Source organism: Oculina patagonica, chromosome 3 (genome assembly GCF_052425735.1).
Source record: "Oculina patagonica isolate OP01 chromosome 3, crgOcupat, whole genome shotgun sequence".
Taxonomy (NCBI): domain Eukaryota; kingdom Metazoa; phylum Cnidaria; class Anthozoa; order Scleractinia; family Oculinidae; genus Oculina; species Oculina patagonica.
The window spans coordinates 6,349,244-6,372,865 of NC_135760.1; the positions used below are offsets into that span (position 1 = coordinate 6,349,244).

Consider the following 23,622-nt stretch of genomic DNA (forward strand, 5'->3'; position numbering starts at 1 on the left):
GTTTTTTTTAATTAGAGCTCTCTTTGCCCTACCTCGAGTCATGTATCTTATTAATTTTTTGGCCTAGATATCCCATTAATTTCTGTCGTTTGTATCCCCAACTTTAAATTATTTCCCGTATCCCATAAATTTTTTTCCCAAAATATCCCGTATCCCTATAATTTTTTAACTAAATATCTTATATCCCAAATTATAACCCCTAATAGGGCTTCTATGTTTAATTTGTAATATTATTCTTCTGAAGCAGCAAATAAATGATGATGATTATGACAGCATATGTATTTTAGTTGTAACATAGAGTCTACTAATTGACTATTAACCAATTACCTTATACACTGATCCAGAATTTCAGACTTCCGGTCCAAATTCAAAGGAAAACATCGCAAAATACAATAGGCTGACTTAATGAGTACTCACTTTTCTTTTGAATTTGGACGGGAAGTCTGAAACTCTGGATCCCTGTATATTCATTCTGACAGGAGTTCAGTGGTGGACTCAGGTGACTACATAAATCTTTCACCTTGGAGGAAAGGGGGAAGCCAGGGAAAGGGAGGGGGAGAAGAGGGGTGGGGTGGGGAAGGGGAAAGGGGACAAAGACCCTGAAATTGTGTTTGCAAGGTGACAACCTCGTTTTATGTTTTGCAGTTCAGGCGTGTGCCTTTCAAAGATGTGAAAACAATGAATTTACTTACTCAGCCGTTGGTTTTGATTTTCTTGTTGATGTCAATTACCATCACAGACCATTCAAACTGGTTCAACAAATCATGTTCAAGGGTTGTAAGGCCCTCTTCACATGATCCCGGTTGACCGGGCTGGCCCAGTTACCAAGATCTCGGCTCACTCCTATTTTCTTTGTAAAATTTTGGATGTGTTCATATGAGAAGGTGGGCCAGCCCGTTTTCCGATATCTCGGTTTCTGCAACCGAGATCTCGGCAACCGGGAAGAATATTTTCCCATATTTTTTTTTTTATGAACACTCCAGCCCGGTCGCCGGGACGCAACTTTTTTTGAGAAAATAGCTTCCCTTTCGTAACTGGGTGGTCAGAATGGCTTAATTTCGCCTTGTATCTATTTCCACTTCAGAAATATGCGAATTAGCTTTATTAATAAAGTTGCAAGAGTCAATAAAGCTACGATAGTCGCGAAAGATGCAACTTTATGTGTCGCCATTTTGGCTTCGTTTCTTGAATTTTATCCCCGTCAACCGGGCTAAAATTTTCCATATGAACAGACGTCAAAATCCGTCCTGGTAACTGAGACAGCCCGTAAACCGGGCTCATGTGAAGAGGCCCTAATTGGTTTATTTAGATCCATTTCAGAGTGTACAGCTGATTGTTATTTTACTCAAACAATTAGACTACCAGCCCGAGTTTTCTATGAGCGATAGTCAACTCGGCTGCACATCGTTGACTATTGGCTCATAGAAAACTGGGACTCGTAGTCTAATTGTTTAATTGAAAACAATCGGATTTCCAATACAACATGGCCGAGTTTAATGATTGAAAGTAGCGTTAAACACAGTATTATTGTCAGTGACATTTTGAAATCATGTATTTGTTTTACCGGTAATAGCTTACCTTGAAAAAAAGTGAAAGGCTTAAGCCTAGTGTATTCTACTTAGGCCCTAAGCCCACACTCATTTTCAAAGTGAGCTTAATGATGAAGTACTGAATATATTATTGATTGAAATCCTTCGTTGCAAAATTATACTTTGCAAATAGCAATATATTATTTGAAATGAAACTCCAGCCAAATCATTTAATGTTGATAACAATACTGCTTGGCTTATAGATGTACCATTATCAAGTTTTCCTGACTTTTAAATCTTTTACTATATTTAGAGAGAGAAAAAAATTTAGCGTATAGTTTTTATTTAATATTTTTTTAGCTATTTCAATTTTTAGAAAACTGTTTAAAATGCACATTTCAACATTTTCATAATGTCAAGTGAGAAAATAAAAAGCAGCTTGTTAATTCATTTTACTGCATGAAACTATTTGACACTAGATTATACTGACTTAGCTACTTTTTATTTTTCTCACTTGACGATGATAGCATGACAATATCAAACAATGTGCATTTTTAATATGTTTCTTCTTAATGTTTAACTAAATGTACACTGATAAATTAATATAATTTTCAATTTTATATCTTTAATCAAATATTTTGATGGCTGATCACCACTTAATACAAGGGGTTTTTTACACGCTGATGGGTTTCACAGATAACAAGCAATTTCTTCCCTGAAGAGAAAGCAGCACCATCTCTTAAACATGGGAAGCCCATATAAGGCTACTTTATATATTGTGGCAGCAAGAAACTCAGTACATCCAAGACAGTAGCCCCCAACCCTGCCCCAACACATGAAGTCAATGGCCAGATAATTGACACAAGTCTACGTTAAGTCTAAGTTAAACCTGGCTTAAAGTTGTGCCAAGAGAAGCGTACCCCCCTAGAGTACATTTATGAATTGATTATTTGAAATTTGAATCCGTTAGCCATTTCAATCATGCATTCAACTTATTAATATTAAATAGATTTAGCAAAGCCTAAAAGCGGAGCTCCCAAGTTACTGACCAATAACAGCAAAAATATAGCACTTAAGCCCGCGATCCAATGTAAACCATTATTTGGTCACGGTAAACTTCAAAAAAACATTTGACCTCAATGAGTTCTATACGTGAGCCCATGATATGGTCATGTGATACTGGTCAGTGGATACATTGTTTTGGAAGCTGTCAATTGACCATGACATGGATGCCCAATATCAAAGATGAACGCTGGCGTTAACCATAACCTTAAACCGATTTCTGGAGTATGGCCGCCATGTTGGGGCAACTTCTTCGCACACGCCCGCGAGCCATGATGACCATGAAAAACCAAAAGCATGGGTCTGTTAATTTTCTACGGGTATGGGGCTCTGCTCTGCGGCCCTTTGGGCGGCTGGGAGATCGGCTAATATAAGAGCAGATCAATGTTCAAATTAAAACTTGGCTGGAAGGTAAAAAGGAATTGAATTTTTCTTAGCGTCTGCTGCATCTATTAAATAAGCGGAAACACGTCCATGTTCAAGTTTAAAGGGGTGTCAGACAACGTTTCGCAGGAGCGATCACCAAAATAAACTGCTGATAAATAAATTTTATGCTGCCAGAAATTTGGTAAAATTTACTTTTTTATGCGGCGGTCATCTTTTAGATTTTCGTGGAACTTTAACTTCAATTTCAATAATTATTCTTCTGCATTTGTAAACCGGATCAAACTGGACGGTTTACAGATCTTTAAGGAAAATTTATTTTTTTACAAGACGACAGATCGAAAGAGCCAGACATGTCGGGCCAAGTTTTTAGCGAACATGAATGTTTTTGGTTTTTGTCTGTTTTATGTTTATGGTGTTTTATTTCGACAGTTTTGCGAACCAAAGCCCTTTTGATAAATTAACAGCAGAAGGGTTAAATCTTCGCCAGCTAAAAACATTTTAAAGAATTTTGGCCACAGCATAAAATTTATTTATCGGCAGTTCACTTTGATGTTCCCTCGTGCGAAACGTTGTCTGACAATTATTTTAGTTATTTTAATAGATGCAACAGACGGTAAGAAAAATTCAATTCCTCTCACCTTCCCTTTACTGACTTTACTTGAAATCAGGCAACTGTGATCAGAAACCAAATTTTGATTCGAATATTGATCTGTTCTTATGTTATTAATAAGATGAGTGCATTACTGAAATGACTAACAGATTCAAATTTCAAATAATCAATTCATTAATGTACTCTAGGGGGGTATGCTTCTCTTGGCACAACTGTAAAGAGAAATATGAAATATGCATGGGACTCTGTAACCATGACTCCCAAGCGTCTGTTGGAGGTTATGGGGCTCTCGTGAGATTTCCAATTCAGACAGGCTGGCAGATCCATAACTACAGCTGACTCCCAGTAACTCGAAGGATGAGAAGAAATGACCAAAAATTGGGGGAAAAATTGTTTTTTTTTTACATGTTTAATTAATGTTTTTAGTATTCACAATCGGAACGTCCTGACATGAAGTGTTTGGAATCTGGACCAAAATGCTCAGCTAATCCATGATCCACTATATTTTCAAAATCGGCAAATCCACTCAATATATCACAAAAATTCACAATCCATGCACTTTTTAAGGTCAATGTGTTGATCTGCAAACCTATCCCCCCCCTTCTCAGGGAAAAAGGTACAGGGGATGCAATGAAGCCACATGATTGAGTACCCAAAAATTAACCACATGATAAAATATAATGCCCCATATATGTCTGGTTTTTCAAGCTCCCTCTGCCCTGCCCCTTCAAAATTCCCCCAAGGCTAGTAATAACACCAGTTTTGCTTGACAATGCATTAATTTGATTTCATATGACTGTCATAGTGCTTAAGAAGGAGTGCCTTACTACTTAATTCCTCTAAGCAAATCCAACAGGTGTTTGATTCCTCCTGCATTGACTCCTGCTCCTGTACAGAGGAAGCATGTGTTGTGTATTTTGCAATTGGAGAACCAGTAGAACTAAGCTCTGTAGCACTGGATGTTGTCGTTTGAGCCCTTTGACTTGTCAATTCCAGACTTGAATGTTCGCCGGGTGGCTCAAACGTGGAAGAACTTCCTATTGGGTGTAGTTTTTGTTCATGTCTGTTACACTGTCCAAGTTCATTGAAACACATGTCACAGTGTGTGCATTTATAAGGATTTTTTTGTCTGTGTGTTCTTTCATGCCTCTCTAGTTTCCATCTACTTGGAAAGCACTTGCTACACTGTTTGCACTGATGAGCGTTCTTTTCTGTGTGTGGTCTTTTAGACTGCTGAGAATTGTCTTTCTGGCATTTTTCTGGTTTGGCTTTTGTGTGTGTTCGTTCATGTTGCAGGCAATTTCTGAAAGTGGTGAAACACTTGCCACAGTATTTACACTTGTAAAGCTTCCTCTGTGTATGGGTTTTGGTATGCCTCTTAAGTGTGCTCAGCCAAAGAAAAGACTTGTTACACTGTTTGCACTTAAAAGGCTTCTCTGTTGCGCATGTTCTTTTTTGCTGCTGTGATGTCTTTGTATGGTTAAGACAGGCATTGGTTGACTGGGTCCTCTCATGCCGATGACAATTCCTCAAGTTACTGCAATGGCGGTTTAAATGTTCTGATCGGCTAAAACATTTCCCGCATTGTTTGCACTTGTACACCTTCTCTCCTGTGTGTAATCTGTTGTGCCTCTTGAGGTCCCATGCTCTTTTAAAACACTTCCCACACTGTTTACACTCATTGTTTACACTTCCTGTGTGTATATTTCTTTCATGTCGCTTTAAATTATTTGCCTGGTTAAAACACTTGTCACAGCGTCTGCACTTAAACGGTTTATCTCCTGTGTGTATCATGCTATGTCGCTGATAATTTGTTAATTGCTTAAAACACTTGCCACATTGGTCGCACTTATAAAGCCTCTGTCCTTCGTGTACTCTGCTATGTATCTGAAGTTCTGATGCAGTACTAAGATGCTTGCTGCGCTGTTCACACTGAAAATGCTTTGGGATATGCTGCAGAGGGATTTTCACCTTACTTGAACAAATGCCACGCTGTTTTACTGCAGATTTTTCATGCGTGCCTCCCATGAGCATCTCTACTCTGTGTGTTCTGACATGCCTCTTGAGGTCTGAAGGAAATATAAAACCTTTGCTGCAGTGTTGGCACACATGGGGCTTCTCTTCTTCGTGTGTTCTGACATGTCTTTTGAGCTTTGATGGAAATCTAAAACCTTTGCTGCAGTGTTGGCACACATGGGCCTTCTCTGCTCGGTGTGTTATGACATGTCTCTTGAGCTTTGATGGAAATCTAAAAGACTTGCTGCAATGTTGGCACTTGTGAGGCTTCTCCAATCCATGCATTCTGTTAATACGTTTCTGGTGGTCTGCTGCAAATTTGAAACACTTGCTGCAGTGTTGACACTTGTGGCTCTTTTCTGTTCCATGTGTTTTGTTAATATGCCTTTTGAGGCCTGATGGAAATTTAAAACACCTGCTGCACTGTTGGCACTCATGGGTCTTCTCTTCTGTGTGTGTTATGTTGTGCCTCTTAAGGTCCCATGCTCTTTTAAAACACTTGCTGCACTGTTGGCACTTGTGAGGCTTCTCTCCTGTGTGTATTCTGTTGTGGATCTTAAGGTCCAATGCTCTTTTAAAGCACTTGCTGCACTGTTGGCACTTGTGGCTCTTCTCTGTTCCATGTGTTTTGTTAGTTTGTCTCTTGAGGCGGGTCTTCCCTGCTCCATGAGTTTTGTTATGTCTCTTGAGGTCTGATGGAAATTTAAAACACTTGCTGCAGTGTTGGCACACATGGGGCTTCTCTTCTCTGTGTGTTATGACATGTCTCTTGAGTTTTGATGGAAATCTAAAAGACTTGCTGCAGTGTTGGCACTTGTGAGGCTTCTCCAATCCATGCATTCTGTTAATATGTCTCTTGAGGTCTGTTGCAAATTGGAAACACTTGTTGCAGTGTTGGCACCTGTGGCTCTTCTCTGTTCTATGTGTTTTGTTAGTTTGCCTCTTGAGGTGGGTCTTCCCTGCTCCATGAGTTTTGTTATGTCTCTTGAGGTCTGATGGAAATTTAAAACACTTGCTGCACTGTTGGCACTTGTGAGACTTCTCTGCTGTGTGTATTCTGTTGTGCCTCTTAAGGTGCCATGCTCTTTTAAAACACTTGCCGCACTGTTGGCACTCGTGAGTCCTCTCTGCGGTGTGTGTTAAGTTATGCCTCTTGAGGTCTGATGGGAATTTGTTACGCCTCTGAGGATTTTTCACCCTTTTAAGATGTATACCATGCTGCTTGAGTTTTTTATTAGGATTCAATGTTTTGTGCAGTGCTTCATGTCGCCGACAATTGCTCACGTCATTAAAACACTTGTCACATTGCATGCACGTAAAAGGCTTTTCGCCTGTGTGTGTTATTTCATGTCGCACGCAACTGGATGCTTCTTTAAAACACTTGCCACATTTCTTGCACTTATATGATGCTTCAGGCATTTTCCTTTTTTTTTGTATTAGCTTTATTTAACCTGTAAGGTAATAAATAGAAAGGAAAGTGACCAGTTACTTCATTGTTATTTACCAACAAATTTTGCTTGTTAATGTTACTATCTAGGTAATGATGTAATGATAGAAATGATAATATGAACGCGGATGAATGAGAGGAAAATGATCGTCGAGTGAAACAAAAGCAATGGAAAAGAAGGAGCCGGAGCCGGACCCGCGGCGGCGGGCGGGGCACGATCCCGGGCCTGAATTCCAATTGCTATGTAATACTGCGACGATCATTTATCACTCTCATATCTAGGTAATGGTAATCTTGAAGAAAATCATATTGTCAGTGACTGACATTTTGACTTTGACTGTAAACTTTTATTTATTTCTGTTCACTTGCAGTGCAACCACCATTCTCGTCCTCAGAGCCACTTGTCCCTCTTAGCCAGCAAAGCCTGGGGCAGAAGGAACAAGTGGCTCTGGGGGCACCTGATTTTATTTCAAATTTGATGCTATATGTTCAACAAAGGAAATTTAAATTTAGCAAATCAAATCAACTGTTTTAAAATCCCTTTATTGTAAGGGATTTTACAATGATCGAATTCATTGGTTAGATTTAAATTCTCTTTGTTAAAGATCGAGCCAATCAAATCATGTGTCTTCAGAGCCACTTGTTCCTTGTGCCCCAGGCTCAGCCGGCCAAGAGGAACAAGCTGCTCTTGAGAGGAGGATGTGCACCTACTTAAACCTAGCCACTTGGAAGAAAATGACCAATCAAAATGTTAATTTTAAGCAAATGAAAGATCATCGCAGTAATATACTCAACTTAAGCAGTTGAGAAAAGCAAGCCTGAAAAAAAGTCAGGCTTGAATAAGAATTGAAAACTCGCATCGCATCCAGGCAATAGTTCAATAGTGCGGCCGTGCGGGTCCACATAAATCGCTCACACTGCATCCTCCGCATCTTCTGGGCTTTTTTGCACATAAAACTGAAAAATTGCTCCATATAAGCCACAAAGCAGCTCTTTACTACCCTCACAAACAAAAACAACTACTAATCATTTTTAAAAATTTTTTCCTCTCAAAACAGGGACAAAAACCACACTTTTCGTCCGTGTGTCTTTTGGCAATAAGCCTGGATACTAATGCCTTGTTACTAAGCTTCGAATGCTTTCACGAATACAGCGCAAAATCAGGTGCAAAATTTGATGTAAAAACGGTGATGAATGAAGAAATTCCTGTCAATGAATGGCAGAAAAAGATAAAAAATGTCAGAGTTGGCAGAAATGATGTTTATTTTATAAAGTTCTAAAATTCTGGGTAAGACTGAAGTGTTTTTCCGTTTATTTGTTTATAGTACATCCTGCACATCGATCGGAAAGGCTCAAGGAATCCACATTAACTTTATTGATTGTTGAAATTTCCACATAATCCAGCATTTTCACAATCAACTGGGAATTTTCTCCGCAGTTTTTATTTTTTCTCAAAATCATGCTTGAACTTTGGGGGTGCAGCTTATCTACAAGTGCGGCTTATACAAGAGTTTTTACGGTACTTGGGAACATGTTTATGTGAGCACCTAAACTTTTATGTGGAATTTGATCTACATATATTGGTCTAAAAAACGGTGTCTCAGATTTTTCTTTTCTTGCTCCATTTTTTTATTGAGAATTTTTATACTTGAAGAAACAATAAAAACACCATTTTTAAGTTTAAAAATTTATAAAAAAATGTGTGGTTCCAGCAAATATCCATACCCCCACCATGGAGGGAATTGGAAATTCCAAAGGGGTGGGGGGGTCAAGGGCCCCGGAAATTCCGGAGAGGAGGGGGGTTGCCAGTGAAATTACGTTTCCAGACGGTCAAGTTTGATGCAGTGCAAACTAGTTTCAAAAATTGTTTCTTACGAACTCTACAAATGTTTCACATAGCAAAAATAGCACCCTGGGTTCTTGATTCACAATCACTTTACATTTAAAATGGGTTTTCTTTTTCCTGAAAGCACACTGAAAGCAAATAATTTCACTGAAATCCTCCATGTTCGTCTGTGGATGTGGCCGCCATTACTTGTTACCAGTCCCCCGAAACTTGTCACGCGGTTTGACCAAAATGCACTGGTGTCAAGGGGTGCTTACCATTTAGCCAAAAAGATCCGGAAATTTCGGTTTGAAGTCAAATGGTCAGGTAATTTTCCGGAAATTCCATTCAGAAATTGTGGACTACCTCTAGAGGTACTCCACTTTTTCTGTTCGGAACAGAACATCGGAAAATTTCCTTACCATTTGAACGCATCTTCCGTTTCCAGGCCCTTTTTAGCACTTTTGCGCGGTTTTAGTCGTGTTTTATACAATATGGCGTCTTTACTGTGACCAATTTAAAACGTGTATGTTCACCTCGACCATAGAAATGTCAGCACTTTTTTTAACAGGAGATAAAAGCTGCCTGCCTCTGGTATTCCACGTCGGAATTGTTCATGTGTTCATATTTTTTCTCGGGACAGGATCTAGCTCGGCCGTGCCAATTTTCACTCGACTGCGAAATTCACTCGGTGCTTAGGTGGGAACAGTTACCTCAAAATAACCTTGTATTCTCTTTAAATCGCGTCTCATGGAGCAGCTGACGGCAGTAAACAGCATCAGCCCATCTTATTTATCGAAAAGTTTGTTTTCTACCTCAAAATATTCAGCTATATCGACAGAAAACAACACTAAATTTGGCGCTTGATCGAGTGAGCGGGATGAAACGCCTGGTAGAATAATGGTAAGCGAAATCTCATCCGGTTGGTCAGCATATTCGGGAAATCGCTTACCATTATGCAACGGCCCACCAACCGGATTTTTCTTACAAATGGCAAGCACCCAAGCATTGCTTGTTTCACGTTCGATCAAAGGAAAATCTACCTTGTTTGTGAAAAGTTTCATGTTTATTAGTGATGAAAATAGTGCAATGATGTAAGAAACTCGAGATTAACTTGTTCTTGTTATTTCTGGCTATTTGTTTGTAATTTTCCTGTTAAATTTTGCTTTCTCAACGAGCATAAGTGATTTTGCGATCACGTCTACAGTGAATGTTTATATCAACACTTTTCAAATTTGTGTTCTGATACATTTAGTGGTTTTCTAAAGCGATTGGAATGAAAAGGGATGGATGGTTATACAACAAGGTAATTTGACAAGTGACAACCAGATATTTTGTCTGTTTACTTTTGAAGAAATTTCTGTATTTTGTCTTCAACAGTACATGTACCGTAAGTGCCCTGGGCGCTTATTAAATTTATGAAGACAATGCTTTGAGTGAGTTGCACGTGCTGTGTTATGCCTACTATTGTTGAATGCTTTTCCGTTCTAGATATAAGTTTATTGTTTAACGCTGGATTAACTGACTACAAGCTATATAATTAATATGTAACCGGACTACATGCTTGTCCAATTTGGAAATAATTAGATTCAAAAACAACCTCTGACAGCCAAATTGGACTCGGCCTACGGCCTAGTCCAATTTTTGGCTGCCCTCAGAATTTTTTTCATCAAATTATTTCCAAATTGGACAGCATGTAGTCCAATTTAATTATACGTTAATCGTATCTATAACGAAATTCTCGTTTTTAATTGGTTCTGCGCGCGCCTATTTGTCGCGTATAGTACGTAATCAGCGCGCGATCACGTGGGTGTCCAATTACAGGTATCCAATTTGAGCATTTTCAAATTGGATACCTGTAATTGGACACCTACGTCATCCGCGCGTCAATCATGCGCATTTGAATGGGTTTTTTCTTGCTGTTTTCTAACTTTTTGTGCAACCAACTAAATTTACCTTTGAATTTTCCTCACAGAAAAGGTTCCTAAAGACTTCCTAACCTCGAATTTTGGCTCCTTCTTCGTGTAGAAGCACAGAACACGTCACAATAGAATACTGCATCGCAAACCTTTTGTTTTTATTATATTCCTCGTTCTTTTGTCCTTTTGTTCTCTATTGTTATAGGTGAACTGTGTCTTCTACACGAAGTAAGAGCCCGAATTTTGTTATTGACACAATTACCGGTAATTAGTAATTGGACCTCGTGTCGTACAATTCAGAGAGTAATCATGCTCGTAATTTCAAATCGACCTCGCGCTGCGCGCTCTGCCAATTTCGAAATTACTCGCCCGATTACTCCCTGAATTGTACTCCACTCAGTCCAATTACTATTACATACAAATATACCAGCCAAGTGAATCAATACCAATTAGCTTACTATAAACAAATACTAAGTAGCAAAAAGGAGTTTGTTGCACACAGCTCAAAAAGTACTACCGACTACAGCGAGAATTTTAAAATGTGTGCGATACGACACGATAGCACCCTAACCCAATACATTATACAAGGTTATGTTTATGTGCGAACGGCTGTGCGAACAGGTTGAATACTCAATACTTTTCATACTGTTCATATGCGACACGTCACGATCGAAATATACTCAGCTGGAATAACACGCACAACTCTTGCCAACATAATACTTCTACTGCTAGTAAATTGCAATAAATGTTGTGTGAAGTGGGGTGCTGTTAAATAACGTGCAGCTTACCTTATTTCTTACAGAAAATTCCTCGGTAGCATGATTAGCAGAAAGCCGCCATTTGATTTGACCTGGCTTTGACGAACGCAAGATGGCTTCTGGGAAACACGGCTGCAGTAACATGACTTTGTTAGGGGTGGGGTGGGTACCTCACACTCAGGAGGAGCATGCAGCAAGAAAAACAAATGAGGGTCTCCCAGGGTTTTGGGGAACAAGGGAACATTGGCAAAATATCGAATGGAACAAGTAAAAAATCTAAGAAAGCAGTAGTTCTCACGAGCGAGCCCATGAAAATCGATCCGTGCTCTCTAGAATATGTGTAGCCTCTTCCCATTCCTAAGTTTTTCCTTGAGACGAGCAGAAAGTGAAATGTGTATGTGATTTGCATAATTGCTGAATTCGGAAATTAAAAAGAGCGGGAGACCGTTGTCCCAGCCAGATCGTTTTTTTTTTAAGCCCAGCAAATCTATTTAGCTATTTAATAATTGGCAGGGCCCCTGAACACTCAGCCATCCCTGCAAGCTATGGAAACATGTCAATCAGCAGTACCGGGCCTTTTATTTCCTTCATACGGTATAAATTATTTTCCGTTTTCTTATCGAGGGGGGTGAATGGAAAGGTTTTTTCCTTTTTTTTTTTGGGGGGTCCCCCCCCCTCCCCCCCTCTTATCATCTCTTTGTTGTAGTTAACAAATGCGCAAAATTGCAAATCCTTGCTTGCTCAACATTTCCGACGTTTGTGGAATGGATACTTAATTTACCCTAGGCTTTGTAAAGTGGCTTCATCATAGCTAATCTGTCTCGAGCATTTCCCACCCTAGCCTGCGAGCAGGCTCTATATTCGGTGGCAACGTGTATTGAACTCTTCGAGCGCCGAAGGAGTGATCCCGCGAGCGCCGAAAGCGCAGGTCGGCGAGCGAAGCAAGCCAGCCACAACACCGGGAGCAAGAGACGGAGCCTACAGTGAGCACAGTGCACGCTACAACAAAAAGACAACTTTCTCAAAGGCAAAATAGAAAAATGATCAGTTCTCACTTTTAAAAGATGAATTTAGATATTTCACGATTCGGAATTCAAGCGTAGTCTCGCGGGCTATTATATGATAACTAGATCTTTCCTAGAGTGTATGAACTTCAAAATTTTCAAGCGTTAACGTGTTAGACACAATTTTTTTTTGGCGCAAATTGTCTAAATCCCGGCCGTGAGCAGGCTCACTTTGTGGGCACCGCGCAAGCGGTGAAGCCGCGAATATTATAGCGCCTGCTTGCAGGCTACGATCACGGCACCGTCTTTAGATCGACCGAGGTCTGTGTTATCTGCCCAAGCCTTCTAGATCGAATGGAGCATTGGATAGCATTTTTAGAGGGTGCAGGGTTTGAACTGATATGATCATTGACTTTTATAACATTTGGTGGCTCCTAAAGGAGCCGTTGGTTTGGGCGGGAAATCCGCGCGGCAAGTTTACTTGCTGCTAGTGTACTTGGTCACAGCCTTGGTTCCTTCACTGACGGCGTGCTTAGCCAGTTCACCGGGCAGAAGCAGCCTGATGGCGGTCTGGATCTCGCGGGAGCTGATGGTTGATTTCTTGTTGTAGTGGGCAAGGCGGGAAGCTTCAGTGGCGATGCGCTCGAAGATGTCGTTGACGAACGAGTTCATGATGCCCATGGCTTTGCTGGAGATACCAGTGTCAGGGTGAACTTGCTTCAACACCTTGTAGATGTAGATAGCATAGCTTTCCTTTCTCTTTCCCCTTCTCTTCTTCTTTCCATCGACTGCCGCCTTTTTACCGGCCTTCTTCTCGCCTTTCTTTCCAACTGGAGTTTTTGGTGCCATCTTCTCGAACTTGCAAAAGCAAATGAGCTTTTTTCGAATGCTTATGCTATTTATACTGTACATAAATTATGAGTGGATCGAAATCCCCGTTGTTTCATTGGATGACAGCCTGGCGTTTGTATTTCTATAAAATACAGCACAATTTTTATGGTTGAATGGTTCACACGCTTTCGAACTTCTGATTAATTATCCCTGATAGAAAGTTCCAGGAAGCTTGAACTTTTATGCCTATCAGCCGTGCTTTTGCCTACAATTTCTGTGTGTATAGGTTTACTCTTGTTTCCGTAATAAGGCCGGAACTGAGCGGTGGAAAGTGAGCCGAAGTATTGTTCTTTTTTATTGCCCACTCCACTCGATTTTTGCTTATGTTTAAAGTTGATTGATTTTATTTTGTGATATCAGAAACCAGTAGGATTCTGGTGGTTTATCTTTGTCTCCTTTTCCGCGACCAAACACATAACAACGACTACCCTGCCTGCCAAACTGACTGAGGTGCATAGCTGGGGGTAATAGCTACATAGCTTTTATACCCAGAGATCTGACCTCTCAGAAAACACTTAAAATTTGCTATTGGTTAAATAAAAATGACAAAGAATCAAAGACTGACAAAAGATTATTTTGACAAACAATTTATTTTCAGCATTGTCATGGCTGGCCTCTTTTGTGGGCGCTACGGACTGCCAGTGAAATGAAGCGTGCGGTTTTTGCGTTATCTACAAAATTATCGATTAAAAAGATGTTAGAAGTAATAAAGGTAGATATTTGACAAAATCTAGACTCTTCAATTACAGAATCCTTTCAAGCCTTTTTCCGAAGCCAGCATGTTTATTTAGATGTATGAAATGTTATGAATCGGCAGAGAGCAGTGAAATGCGTATAAGATTTGCATAATTGATAAATTCGGAACCTTAAGAGCGGGAGCCCCTTTCGCCTGCGAATTTCCATAGCACAGCAAGTTTATTTAGCTTAAAAAACTAAAAAGCCTGCAAACTATGGAAACATGTCGGTCAGCACATTGGGCCTTTTACTGACTTCATACATATATCACCTCGTAGTCACTGCGTAGTTGTAGCTCCACAGCAAAAGCGTCAAATTGCTCATCTTTGCTTGCTTAACTTTTCGCCATTTAATTGTGGAGTAGATATTTAATTTACCCTCGGCTGCAGAGTACCTAGCTCCGAGCATTTCGAACCCCAACCTCAGTAACAATGCAAGAGCAGACCACAACACCGAGAGCTTCGTGCCCGACTCTGCGACAAGTGAACGCACTGAAAGAAATTCGATTGACCCTGGTAAACTAACTTAAAATGTTTGTTCAGTCGCACAATCAAGCGCAGTTCTCGTGGCCAATATCTGATGATAACTAGATATTTCCTAGAATGTATGAACCTCAAATTTTTTCAAGCATTAACATGTTAAACACAATTTTGGCGCAAATTGTCTAAATCCTGATTGGATTTCATTAGTCCGTGAGCAAGTTCACTTTGTGGGCACCGCGCAAGCGGTAAAGCCGCAAATATTATACCGCCTGCTTGCAGGTTTCGATCACGGCACCGTCTTTAGATCGAATGGAGCATTGGAGGCATTTCATTTTTAGAGGGTGCAGGGTTTGAACTGATATGACCATTGACTTTTATAACATTTGGTGGCTCCTAAAGGAGCCGTTGGTTTGGGCGGGAAATCCGCGCAGCAAGTTTACTTGCTGCTAGTGTACTTGGTCACAGCCTTGGTTCCTTCACTGACGGCGTGCTTAGCCAGTTCACCGGGCAGAAGCAGCCTGATGGCGGTCTGGATCTCGCGGGAGCTGATGGTTGATTTCTTGTTGTAGTGGGCAAGGCGGGAAGCTTCAGTGGCGATGCGCTCGAAGATGTCGTTGACGAACGAGTTCATGATGCCCATGGCTTTGCTGGAGATACCAGTATCGGGGTGAACTTGCTTCAACACCTTGTAGATGTAGATAGCATAGCTTTCCTTTCTCTTTCCCCTTCTCTTCTTCTTTCCATCGACTGCCGCCTTTTTACCGGCCTTCTTCTCGCCTTTCTTTCCAACTGGAGTTTTTGGTGCCATCTTCTCGAACTTGCAAAAGCAAATGAGCTTTTTTCGAATGCTTATGCTATTTATACTATACATAAATTATGAGTGGATCGAAATCCCCGTTTTTTGATTGGATGACAGCCTGGCTTTTGTATTTCCATAACATCGCATAATCTATATGGTTCAATGATTCACACTCTTCCGAATTTTTGATTGGTAGCTTTTCATGGCTTTTGATCCACCGCCTACAGGGCTCGAATCTCCCGGGACAACAACTTTTTGCAGTCATCCCAGAGCATATAGTACGCCTCTGTCTCAGTGATGTGCGCAGCCTTTTTAGTCTGTCAAGCATGTTCTAGATTTAACTAGCTACTTGATAACAGAAACTGCCTAAAAACAGCCGTGCTTTTGCTTACAATTTTCAAAAAGGATTACTCTTGTTCCCAGCACTGTGTTTCATTTCTGAAAAGCGAGATAAGAGAGAAGGCTAAGCGGTAGAAAGTGAGCCGAAATTTTGGTTCTTATTTTCTCGCCCTTTCCACTCAATTTTCCTTTGAGTTTTATAGTGTTTGTAGTTTTATTTTTGTGACCAGTACCTTTGTCTCCTTTACTGCGCGCGATCAAACGCGTAACAGCGACTGCTAAACCAGGGCCTGATCGGCATAGCTGCTTTAATATGCAGAGATCTGACCTCTCAGGAAACACTTCAAATTTGCTATTGGTTGAAAAGAAGAGACAAAGAATCAAAGACTGACAAAAGATTATTTTGACAAACAATTGATTTTCAGCATTATCATGTCTTCTTTTGTGTGCGCCACGGACTGCTACTGGAGCGTGCGGTTTTCCCGTTATCTTCGAGTCTATCAATTTAAAATCTCTTAGAAGTAAAAGAGATAAATCTGGACTCCTAAATTACAGATACCTTTTAAAACTGACATCTGTGCTGCCTTTGTAATTACATCTGCAAATGGTTAGACATTCTAGTCTTCTCGGAAAAGGACGATAAATCGTAGGTCCCGTCTCCTGTATCTTCAGTCTTATCACAGGGGACGTTAAAGAACCCATACACTATTCGCAAAGAGTAGGGCACGAAGCTCCCGGTGTTGTGGTCTGGCGTTGTGTAGTAAATTACAGTATGTGTACAGCGCATCTGAACATATATATATGAAAAATGCGCTATATAAATTGATTATCATTACATTATCACTTTAAATAGTAGCCTGCGTAGCATGCGTCAAAAGGGGAGGGAGGGGGAGTTGGGAAGAGGGAGAGAAGAGGGAAAACCCCACGCAGGCTATTTGAATAGGGTAGGATCGAAATATCACCCATATTTCCCAGGGAGGGAAAAAGGAATCACCGAATGAATAAAAGAAAAGGTTCAACTTGAAGATGCTTCAGAGAAGCGTGTAAAGAAATTCAGCCTCTTATTTTTGCGCTAAAGATAGGAGCAAAATAATAATAATAATAATAATAATAATAATAATAATAATAATAATAATAATAATAATAATAATAATAACGCGTTGCACAGGTTGACTATTCATTACAAGTACTGTATTCATTATTTTTCGTTTCAACCTCCGAAGAGAATATGACAGAGCCGACCGTATAAGAAATATGGCTGTCGATCATTTCAATCGCCTCTTTACATTAATTTTTCCTACAGGAACATTGTACATCATGACAGAAACGATTTCCAAAAAGGCAAGTTTTCGATTTTAGTTTTTTATTTATTTTATCTTGTAATTACAAGATTGCGGGAATACTCCACATTCAAGATCCTCTCTTGTCCACATTACAACTTTTTATTTACAATAAATTGCACAAACAACAATACGCAAATAAATATAGAATAAATATTAAAAAGTTTCAGATTATTTCTGATCTGTCGAAGGCGAACTAGCTAGGACCGAAGGAATGATTGATTTGTCTGAATTGTACGCACGTTTTGTCTTCAGCGTTCACACTTGCTAAAATTAAAAAAAAAGCTAATTGAAAATAATAATTCTGTCAGTAGACAAGTTTAATTACCTTATTACAGGAAATTTTCGTAATATCGTAAGCGTAATAAAGCCCCATACTTATTTCAAGTACAATTGCAAATAAGCTAAAACAACTCTTGTTTAGTGCAGTTGAATCTCGGGGTTTTAATCCGGGTTTAATGAACAGTAGAAGCCGATTTCTCGAAAACTGTTTCGAGAAATCGGGAGGCTCTAGATATCGAGAATAAAATTACAAAGTACTATCCAAGGAAAAAGAAAAATTGGTTCGCGAAATCGGGATTCTACTGTAAATTGGTTAAAAATGCTTATGAAACTTGCTATATAAAGTATAGAGCAGGTTTCAATTGAGTGTCGTAAAACCAAAACCAAAGTAATTACTCCGGCCAATCACAAAGGACACAGACAAACCAGTGAACCAATCAAAACGTGAGGCAAGTACATGTAACCGGCACGAAGCGCGGGAAAACGTGCGCGAGCGAGTCACGATTGGTTTTGGTTTTAGTTTTGATTGGCTGAGAAAGTGGCGCGAGATTTTTAAGCCAATCACTAAGCGTAGCAATGCAAAACCAAAGCAAACGCAATTTACTTTCGACACTCAAATGTAAACCGCTCTAAACCAACCAATCTGGAGAAGGATAAAAGGCCATTGAAGCAATAGTGGCTTGCTATTTGGCTCGTGCTAAGCACCAACTTTTGTTTCGGTTTCTGATTGGTTAACTGCGTTTTTTTTGGTTGGCCAGATGTAAATTATTTGCTTTGATGAAGGGGCTACCAGCCACGAACAAGTGAACGTACGTAAATTTTTCACGAGACTCGCGTGAAAATTGAATAGCAACGCAAAAAGTTAAATAATAAAATGGGAACGTTCCAAAAAAAAAAAGGCGACGATAAACCCAAAAATGAAAACAAAAGAATACTACTACTGTAAAAGATTTTGACGGATTGTGAACGAAGTACGTTAAAAATGTAGGCTTTTCTTCAAGAACCACAACTGCAAAGCAGTCTGATAGCTCCTTCAAAGTAAAGTACAGCAGTGGCTGCGGCCTTCAGATGCTCTTAATTCTTCGTTCTCGTAAAGGATATCCTCTGCTATTAGGTTAAAGGATTCTCTAATATTCACGCCGGTCTTGGCGCTGACTTCCATGAAAGAAACACCATGGTCTATGGCAAACTAGAAGGAAATGGATGAAACAGTAAATTAGTGTTTGTGTATACACGTTCGGTCAATTAATTGCAAAAAAGACAGCCAAACAGGCTAATGGCTTGTAACAACTTTGTGAAATTCTGTTCGCCGAAGCCAAGAAAGTATTACTGAACATCATAATGATATGGGAAAATCTCATTTGCATTTACTTTCAACACACTTAATTAATATACGCGACTACAAAAACTAGTTTCGTCAGAAGGCCTCGTCAGTGTACGTAGCCTGATATGCTGTTAAGAATTTTAAATTTCAGACGACTTTATATAACATTGCACAAAGAATAACCCTGGTATCTAGGCAACTATACCCAGTGGGGGTACTCTGGCTTGTAAATGACGGGGATGATCGAATAGAGGCAAACCTCATGACCCAAAAAAATCCCTAAGTCTTTCGACATTACCCAAAAAAAATCCCTGGACCAAAAATAACCCCCTAAAAATCCCTTGTCAAATTACTCCTAAATTGCCAGGAGGGGCAATAATAGAACACAAAGGAAACCATAAAAAATTGAATGCTCGGGTTTGTTTATTCATCATACCATAAATACGCCAAGGCACTTAAGTTCGTTTTTAATACCCAAAAAAATCCCCTATTTAAATCAGGTCACCCAAAAAAATATTTGCCAAATTTTCCAACCCAAAAAAATCCCGCAATCGAAAACTTCAAACCCAAAAAAATCCTTCGATCATCCCCGTCATTTACAAGCCGGAGTACCCCCCCCCCCCCCTGGGCAACTATAACGCTACATCAATCAAAATACGAAAAATAATTGCTAACGAAATCTAAAATAACAACGAGCATAGTAATAAACATAGCAGTAACTTAAAACAAAATACAAAATATATCCAAAGAATAGGAAAACAGAGTTCAGAGTTCAGTTTCTATTGTGCAATAAAAAAACAACAACAACAACAACTACAAGTAACAGGTAACAAGTTACATGGTATTTCTTCTAGTACAAAAGACAAGTTGTAGTCTGTAAACGTGGAAGGGTTTTTGCACGTTGTTTCAGTGTGCATGACGAAAGCAGACAATCGGCACCTCAAGGGAGGGGGGAATCCGTCCCTTTAGTACCACAGGGTATGTTTGTTCAGTGTATCTTGAAGTGTTAAATTTACAAACCAATGCATGTTCTGGTACTTAATTAAGTATATTTTCTTCAAATTAATAGCTCGGAAGAGAAAAACGCGTTTGAACCACACCTACAACAGCTCTCAAACTGACTCAAGTGTTTGCATCAGATTATGTTAACATGCAGCAGTTTTCTGTTACTTTCATGGAATTAATTAGGTAAAAATATGAGACACTTCACATGTAACAAGCTAGTTCTGAAACCTAAAACAATTTTTACATGTCAATAATTTAACAAAATAATTTATAATGAGCATCAAATTACCCCTTCCAATGTTTTCTTGGAGATGATTCTTCTCTCCTCCATATCACATTTGTTTCCAATGACAGCAACTGCAGGATATCTTTGACAGTGCTAATAAAGAATAAACCTTGTTATCAACATATAGGTTGTCCAAAAATAACAAACATACAGGCCCTAGCCTCCTACGCGTTCTTGGACCGGCCTACAATGTGTGCAGAGAGCTATGCAAGAGCATGTCATTTGCACGTACTGCAGGCCTATGATGCTTGACAAAAATTCAGTTACTTTTGACCAGAATATTTGTTTTCAAGAAAATTGTCACATACAATAGCAACCTCGTCACCAAGCCCTCTCTCCAAGGAGGAAAAGAAGAGAGGGCCTGGGAACGAAGTTTTTGCATAATAGTGGCAATTATTAAAGCAGAGCTAAAATTTTAGGTCTGCAATGTGTACAGTGAACATAGCTCTTCCCTTTGCATGTATTGCAGGTCTTCGATGTAACCCAATTATTACAGGACTTATTAGCATAAAGGTAATTCAGGGGCAGCGGAGAATTTTGAATCATGGGGGTCCCATTGTACTCCAAGCCAAGCGCAATACCCCCTCTGGAGGGGAGCACACCCCCTACTCAAATTACCCAAAATGTCTACACTAGACACCTTTAAAAATGGACACATCAGACACTGTGCCTTGATAAACCAATTTTATGCCACGCTAGCGATACTTTCAGCACTGGTATGTGTGGGGGGGGGACTGAGCCCCTCAAACAAAAATTTGGGGGCTCAGCCTCCCTCCCCCCCCAAAAAAAACAATATTTTATTTATTACCTTACTAAATTTTTTAAATTAATTACCACATCAATATATTTTTTATTAATTACCTCATCAATATTCTGCAACCACTTTGAGCAACTCTCAAAAGAACTTTTATCTGTGATGTCATACACTACCATGATGCCCTACATGAGAGAAAAGATGTGTCAGTTGATCTTTTCCTTATGGATATTCCACTCTCTGTGGCATTTAAACCTGACCCCCCCCCCCCTAACAGGAAAAATGAAATACTTAAAAGTAAAGGAAGGGGCCCTGCCAGGGGGGTTCCCGTGTCGCTTGTCTAAATTTTAAAATGCGCCGTGTCGCTGTTTTATCGCTCTTTATGTCGCTGTCGGTAATTAAATTGAAGGAAGATTGCTTGTCCTTGTCGGAATTTAAGTTTTTCCAAAAGGGTAGTCGTTTGTCGCGATTTTATTAGTATGCTGTCGCTACTTTTTGGGCCATGTCGCTTGTCGGAATTTACCCTGGCAGGGCCTCTTAGAAAGCTAAAGGTGTACAGAGTTTGCCCCACACAGACAAAAAATCCAAGGTACAGCCCTGCAGAGCATGATCCTGACCGGAAGTTGCGTGACTATGTTTAACCGGACGTGACATTGGGAAAGCGTAAGATTGACAGTTGTATCGGAGAAACTTGTAATGAGAGCCTTTGACAAAAATCGTAGGAAATCGTAGGGAGCACGAGGTTTTTAGAACAACGAATGTAAAAGCAATAGGCGAGAGTACAAATAAACCTGGATTTGTCATGTACAAGCCGAGTGAGTTTAGTGTACCCTAACATTTCGGCACAATCCCTATATAGTGCATTATAGGAAGTCCCCCCTGTGCAGCAAGCCAGGCCATACTCCCTCTCATATCTCATGCCAAATACTATTCTTTGAAATCTCTATATACAAGAACCCTCCCCTGACAGTTCCTTATAATAAGCTGTACTCACCCGCACTTCTTTGTAAAGTGATTTCTGGATCTTTTCTGTTCCTGCTGTATCACTGCATGAACAAAATTATACAATTCAATAAGATGGGATCCAAACTTGACCAAGATTTATGAATATTCACTAAAACCTCTGACAAAGGGATATTTGGTCAGATCATTGAGAGGGGCTGGAGGGCGGGAACCCGGGAGAAAAAGGGCGGGAAGTGGGATTCCTGAGATGGTGGAAACTGGGATAAAATGATCAAAATTTTGCAACATTTTGTTATATTGCACAATAGATATGAGACAAAGAGGAGAAAACGGCTACAAAAAGGAGTTGGAGGCAGGTGTTAAAAACACAGGAAGCAAGAGTAAAGGGGGGGGGTGAGGTGGGAGGTTAAGACCCCCCTGTCCCCTCCACTAGTTCCCTGTCCCTCACTGTCACAGATAAGAGTTGCATGGCCAATAAATTGGTTATGAGCAAATTGCAAGGGAGAAATAATATATAAGTGCAACATCAGCTAGAAACTGCAGCAAATGATATTTATGGATTATTTTAGTATTTCGGGGAGGTATATTTTCTCTTTTTTGGGATTTTGGGTAGGGGTTTTGAGTTCTTCAATTTTGGGGTTTCGAGTTTCTAAAAGTTGAGGTATTTTTATGGGTTTATTTTTTGGAAATATGTTAAATTATGACTACATTCACACATTCCTGTCTATTTCTTTTTAGTACTGTCAGGAATTTGAATGGAGGAAGGGGTTGTAAATATTGTCTGGACTGAATGACACATTGTGATAGAACTTTTAACAAATTTAAAAACAGCATAGTTTGTAGTAGAGGGGACACGCGACTAACTTTTGCTAACTATGAAAACAGTAAATCTAGCTTCAGCTGTTGCAATGCAAACATTTTGAAATACCATACATTATTTGAAGGATGATCTCCTTTCCCTGTACTTCAATTTTCTTTGTTGTAATTCCCTGGCCTGTAGATGTCACAGAATTCAGATGCAAATAAATATATTGAAACAACGATGATAACCTCAGCTTGCCCAGTTTCCTTGAAGAAGCACCCCCTCCTGGGTAGGGGAGGGGAGTAACCTCAGAGGTGGGACAGGGCGAGGCACGCGAACACGAACGCGAAAGCGAAACGCACGGACAAGCGCGAAGTGTGTCTCGCGCCACACTCGCCCTTCGCGCTCCCGTTCACGCTTCGCGCAATTTCCCGCTTTACGCCACCTGTTCTGTGCGCTTCCTTCGAGGCTGTGAAGAAGTTTTGTATCCATGGTGATTGAATGTGATTGTACCTACGTGCGTGCATGCGACTACTTTAAAAGCTTAAAGTAAATTGCCAAGGTTTTATATTAATACCAAAAAATGTTTTTTTTATAGTCCGAATCCGAAAACCCCTTGGGAATTGGTTTAACTGCCTCTCTAGCCGGGTCAGATAACGGACGAGAATCAAACAAGACAAAATAAAGCTAATCGTCTATCGAAATGAAAGCGAACAAAGATAAAATAAATAACATCGACAGACTTCAATTGCCACCCCGAGGTGAGGAAAAAAGTAAAGTCTTTCGAAGAATTAAATAAAAAATAAAATATTTATAAACTGACCTTCTGTCGCATCGGCTTCGTCGTCACTGGAAAAACTGCTCACAATACTGCTCTTTCCAACTCCTGATTCTCCTATAACTGCGATTTTAAATTCAGATACTTCTTCGGCCATTTTTGGAGGCTAATAAACAGCTGTTTAGCTAGCCGAGTCATGATGTATGCACTTGAAGAAAGTTGACCGGAAGTTATCGGTAGTGACCGGAAGTCCAGCCGCCATTCCCGTGAGCCACCTGTGCCAGA

General features: G+C 39.9%; 4 protein-coding genes across 4 annotated transcripts; all 4 read right to left on the bottom strand.

Moving 5' to 3' along the window:
• Positions 1–25: 25 nt before the first annotated feature.
• On the bottom strand, positions 26–11,660 carry LOC144646290 (uncharacterized). The gene is made up of 2 exons (XM_078505824.1): positions 11,584–11,660; positions 26–7,055 (listed from the first exon to the last, which is right to left on the bottom strand). Exon 2 carries the CDS (start codon positions 7,021–7,023, stop codon positions 4,366–4,368), a length of 2,658 nt encoding a protein of 885 aa, XP_078361950.1. The 5' UTR covers positions 7,024–7,055; positions 11,584–11,660; the 3' UTR covers positions 26–4,365.
• Positions 11,661–13,034: 1,374 nt separating this feature from the next.
• On the bottom strand, positions 13,035–13,424 carry LOC144645607 (histone H2B, gonadal-like). Its single transcript, XM_078505175.1, has one exon. The coding sequence runs from the start codon at positions 13,404–13,406 to the stop codon at positions 13,035–13,037; it is 372 nt and encodes a 123-aa protein (XP_078361301.1). The 5' UTR covers positions 13,407–13,424.
• Positions 13,425–14,990: 1,566 nt separating this feature from the next.
• LOC144645608 (histone H2B, gonadal-like) lies at positions 14,991–15,479 on the bottom strand. Its single transcript, XM_078505176.1, has one exon. It carries the CDS (start codon positions 15,471–15,473, stop codon positions 15,102–15,104), a length of 372 nt encoding a protein of 123 aa, XP_078361302.1. The 5' UTR covers positions 15,474–15,479; the 3' UTR covers positions 14,991–15,101.
• A 1,677-nt stretch (positions 15,480–17,156) lies between these two features.
• Positions 17,157–23,612, bottom strand: LOC144645212 (ras-related protein Rab-10-like). The gene is made up of 6 exons (XM_078504707.1): positions 23,383–23,612; positions 22,691–22,751; positions 21,789–21,840; positions 20,902–20,979; positions 20,044–20,133; positions 17,157–18,614 (listed from the first exon to the last, which is right to left on the bottom strand). Exons 1-6 carry the CDS (start codon positions 23,492–23,494, stop codon positions 18,459–18,461), a joined length of 549 nt encoding a protein of 182 aa, XP_078360833.1. The 5' UTR covers positions 23,495–23,612; the 3' UTR covers positions 17,157–18,458.
• Between the last annotated feature and the right edge of the window lie 10 nt (positions 23,613–23,622).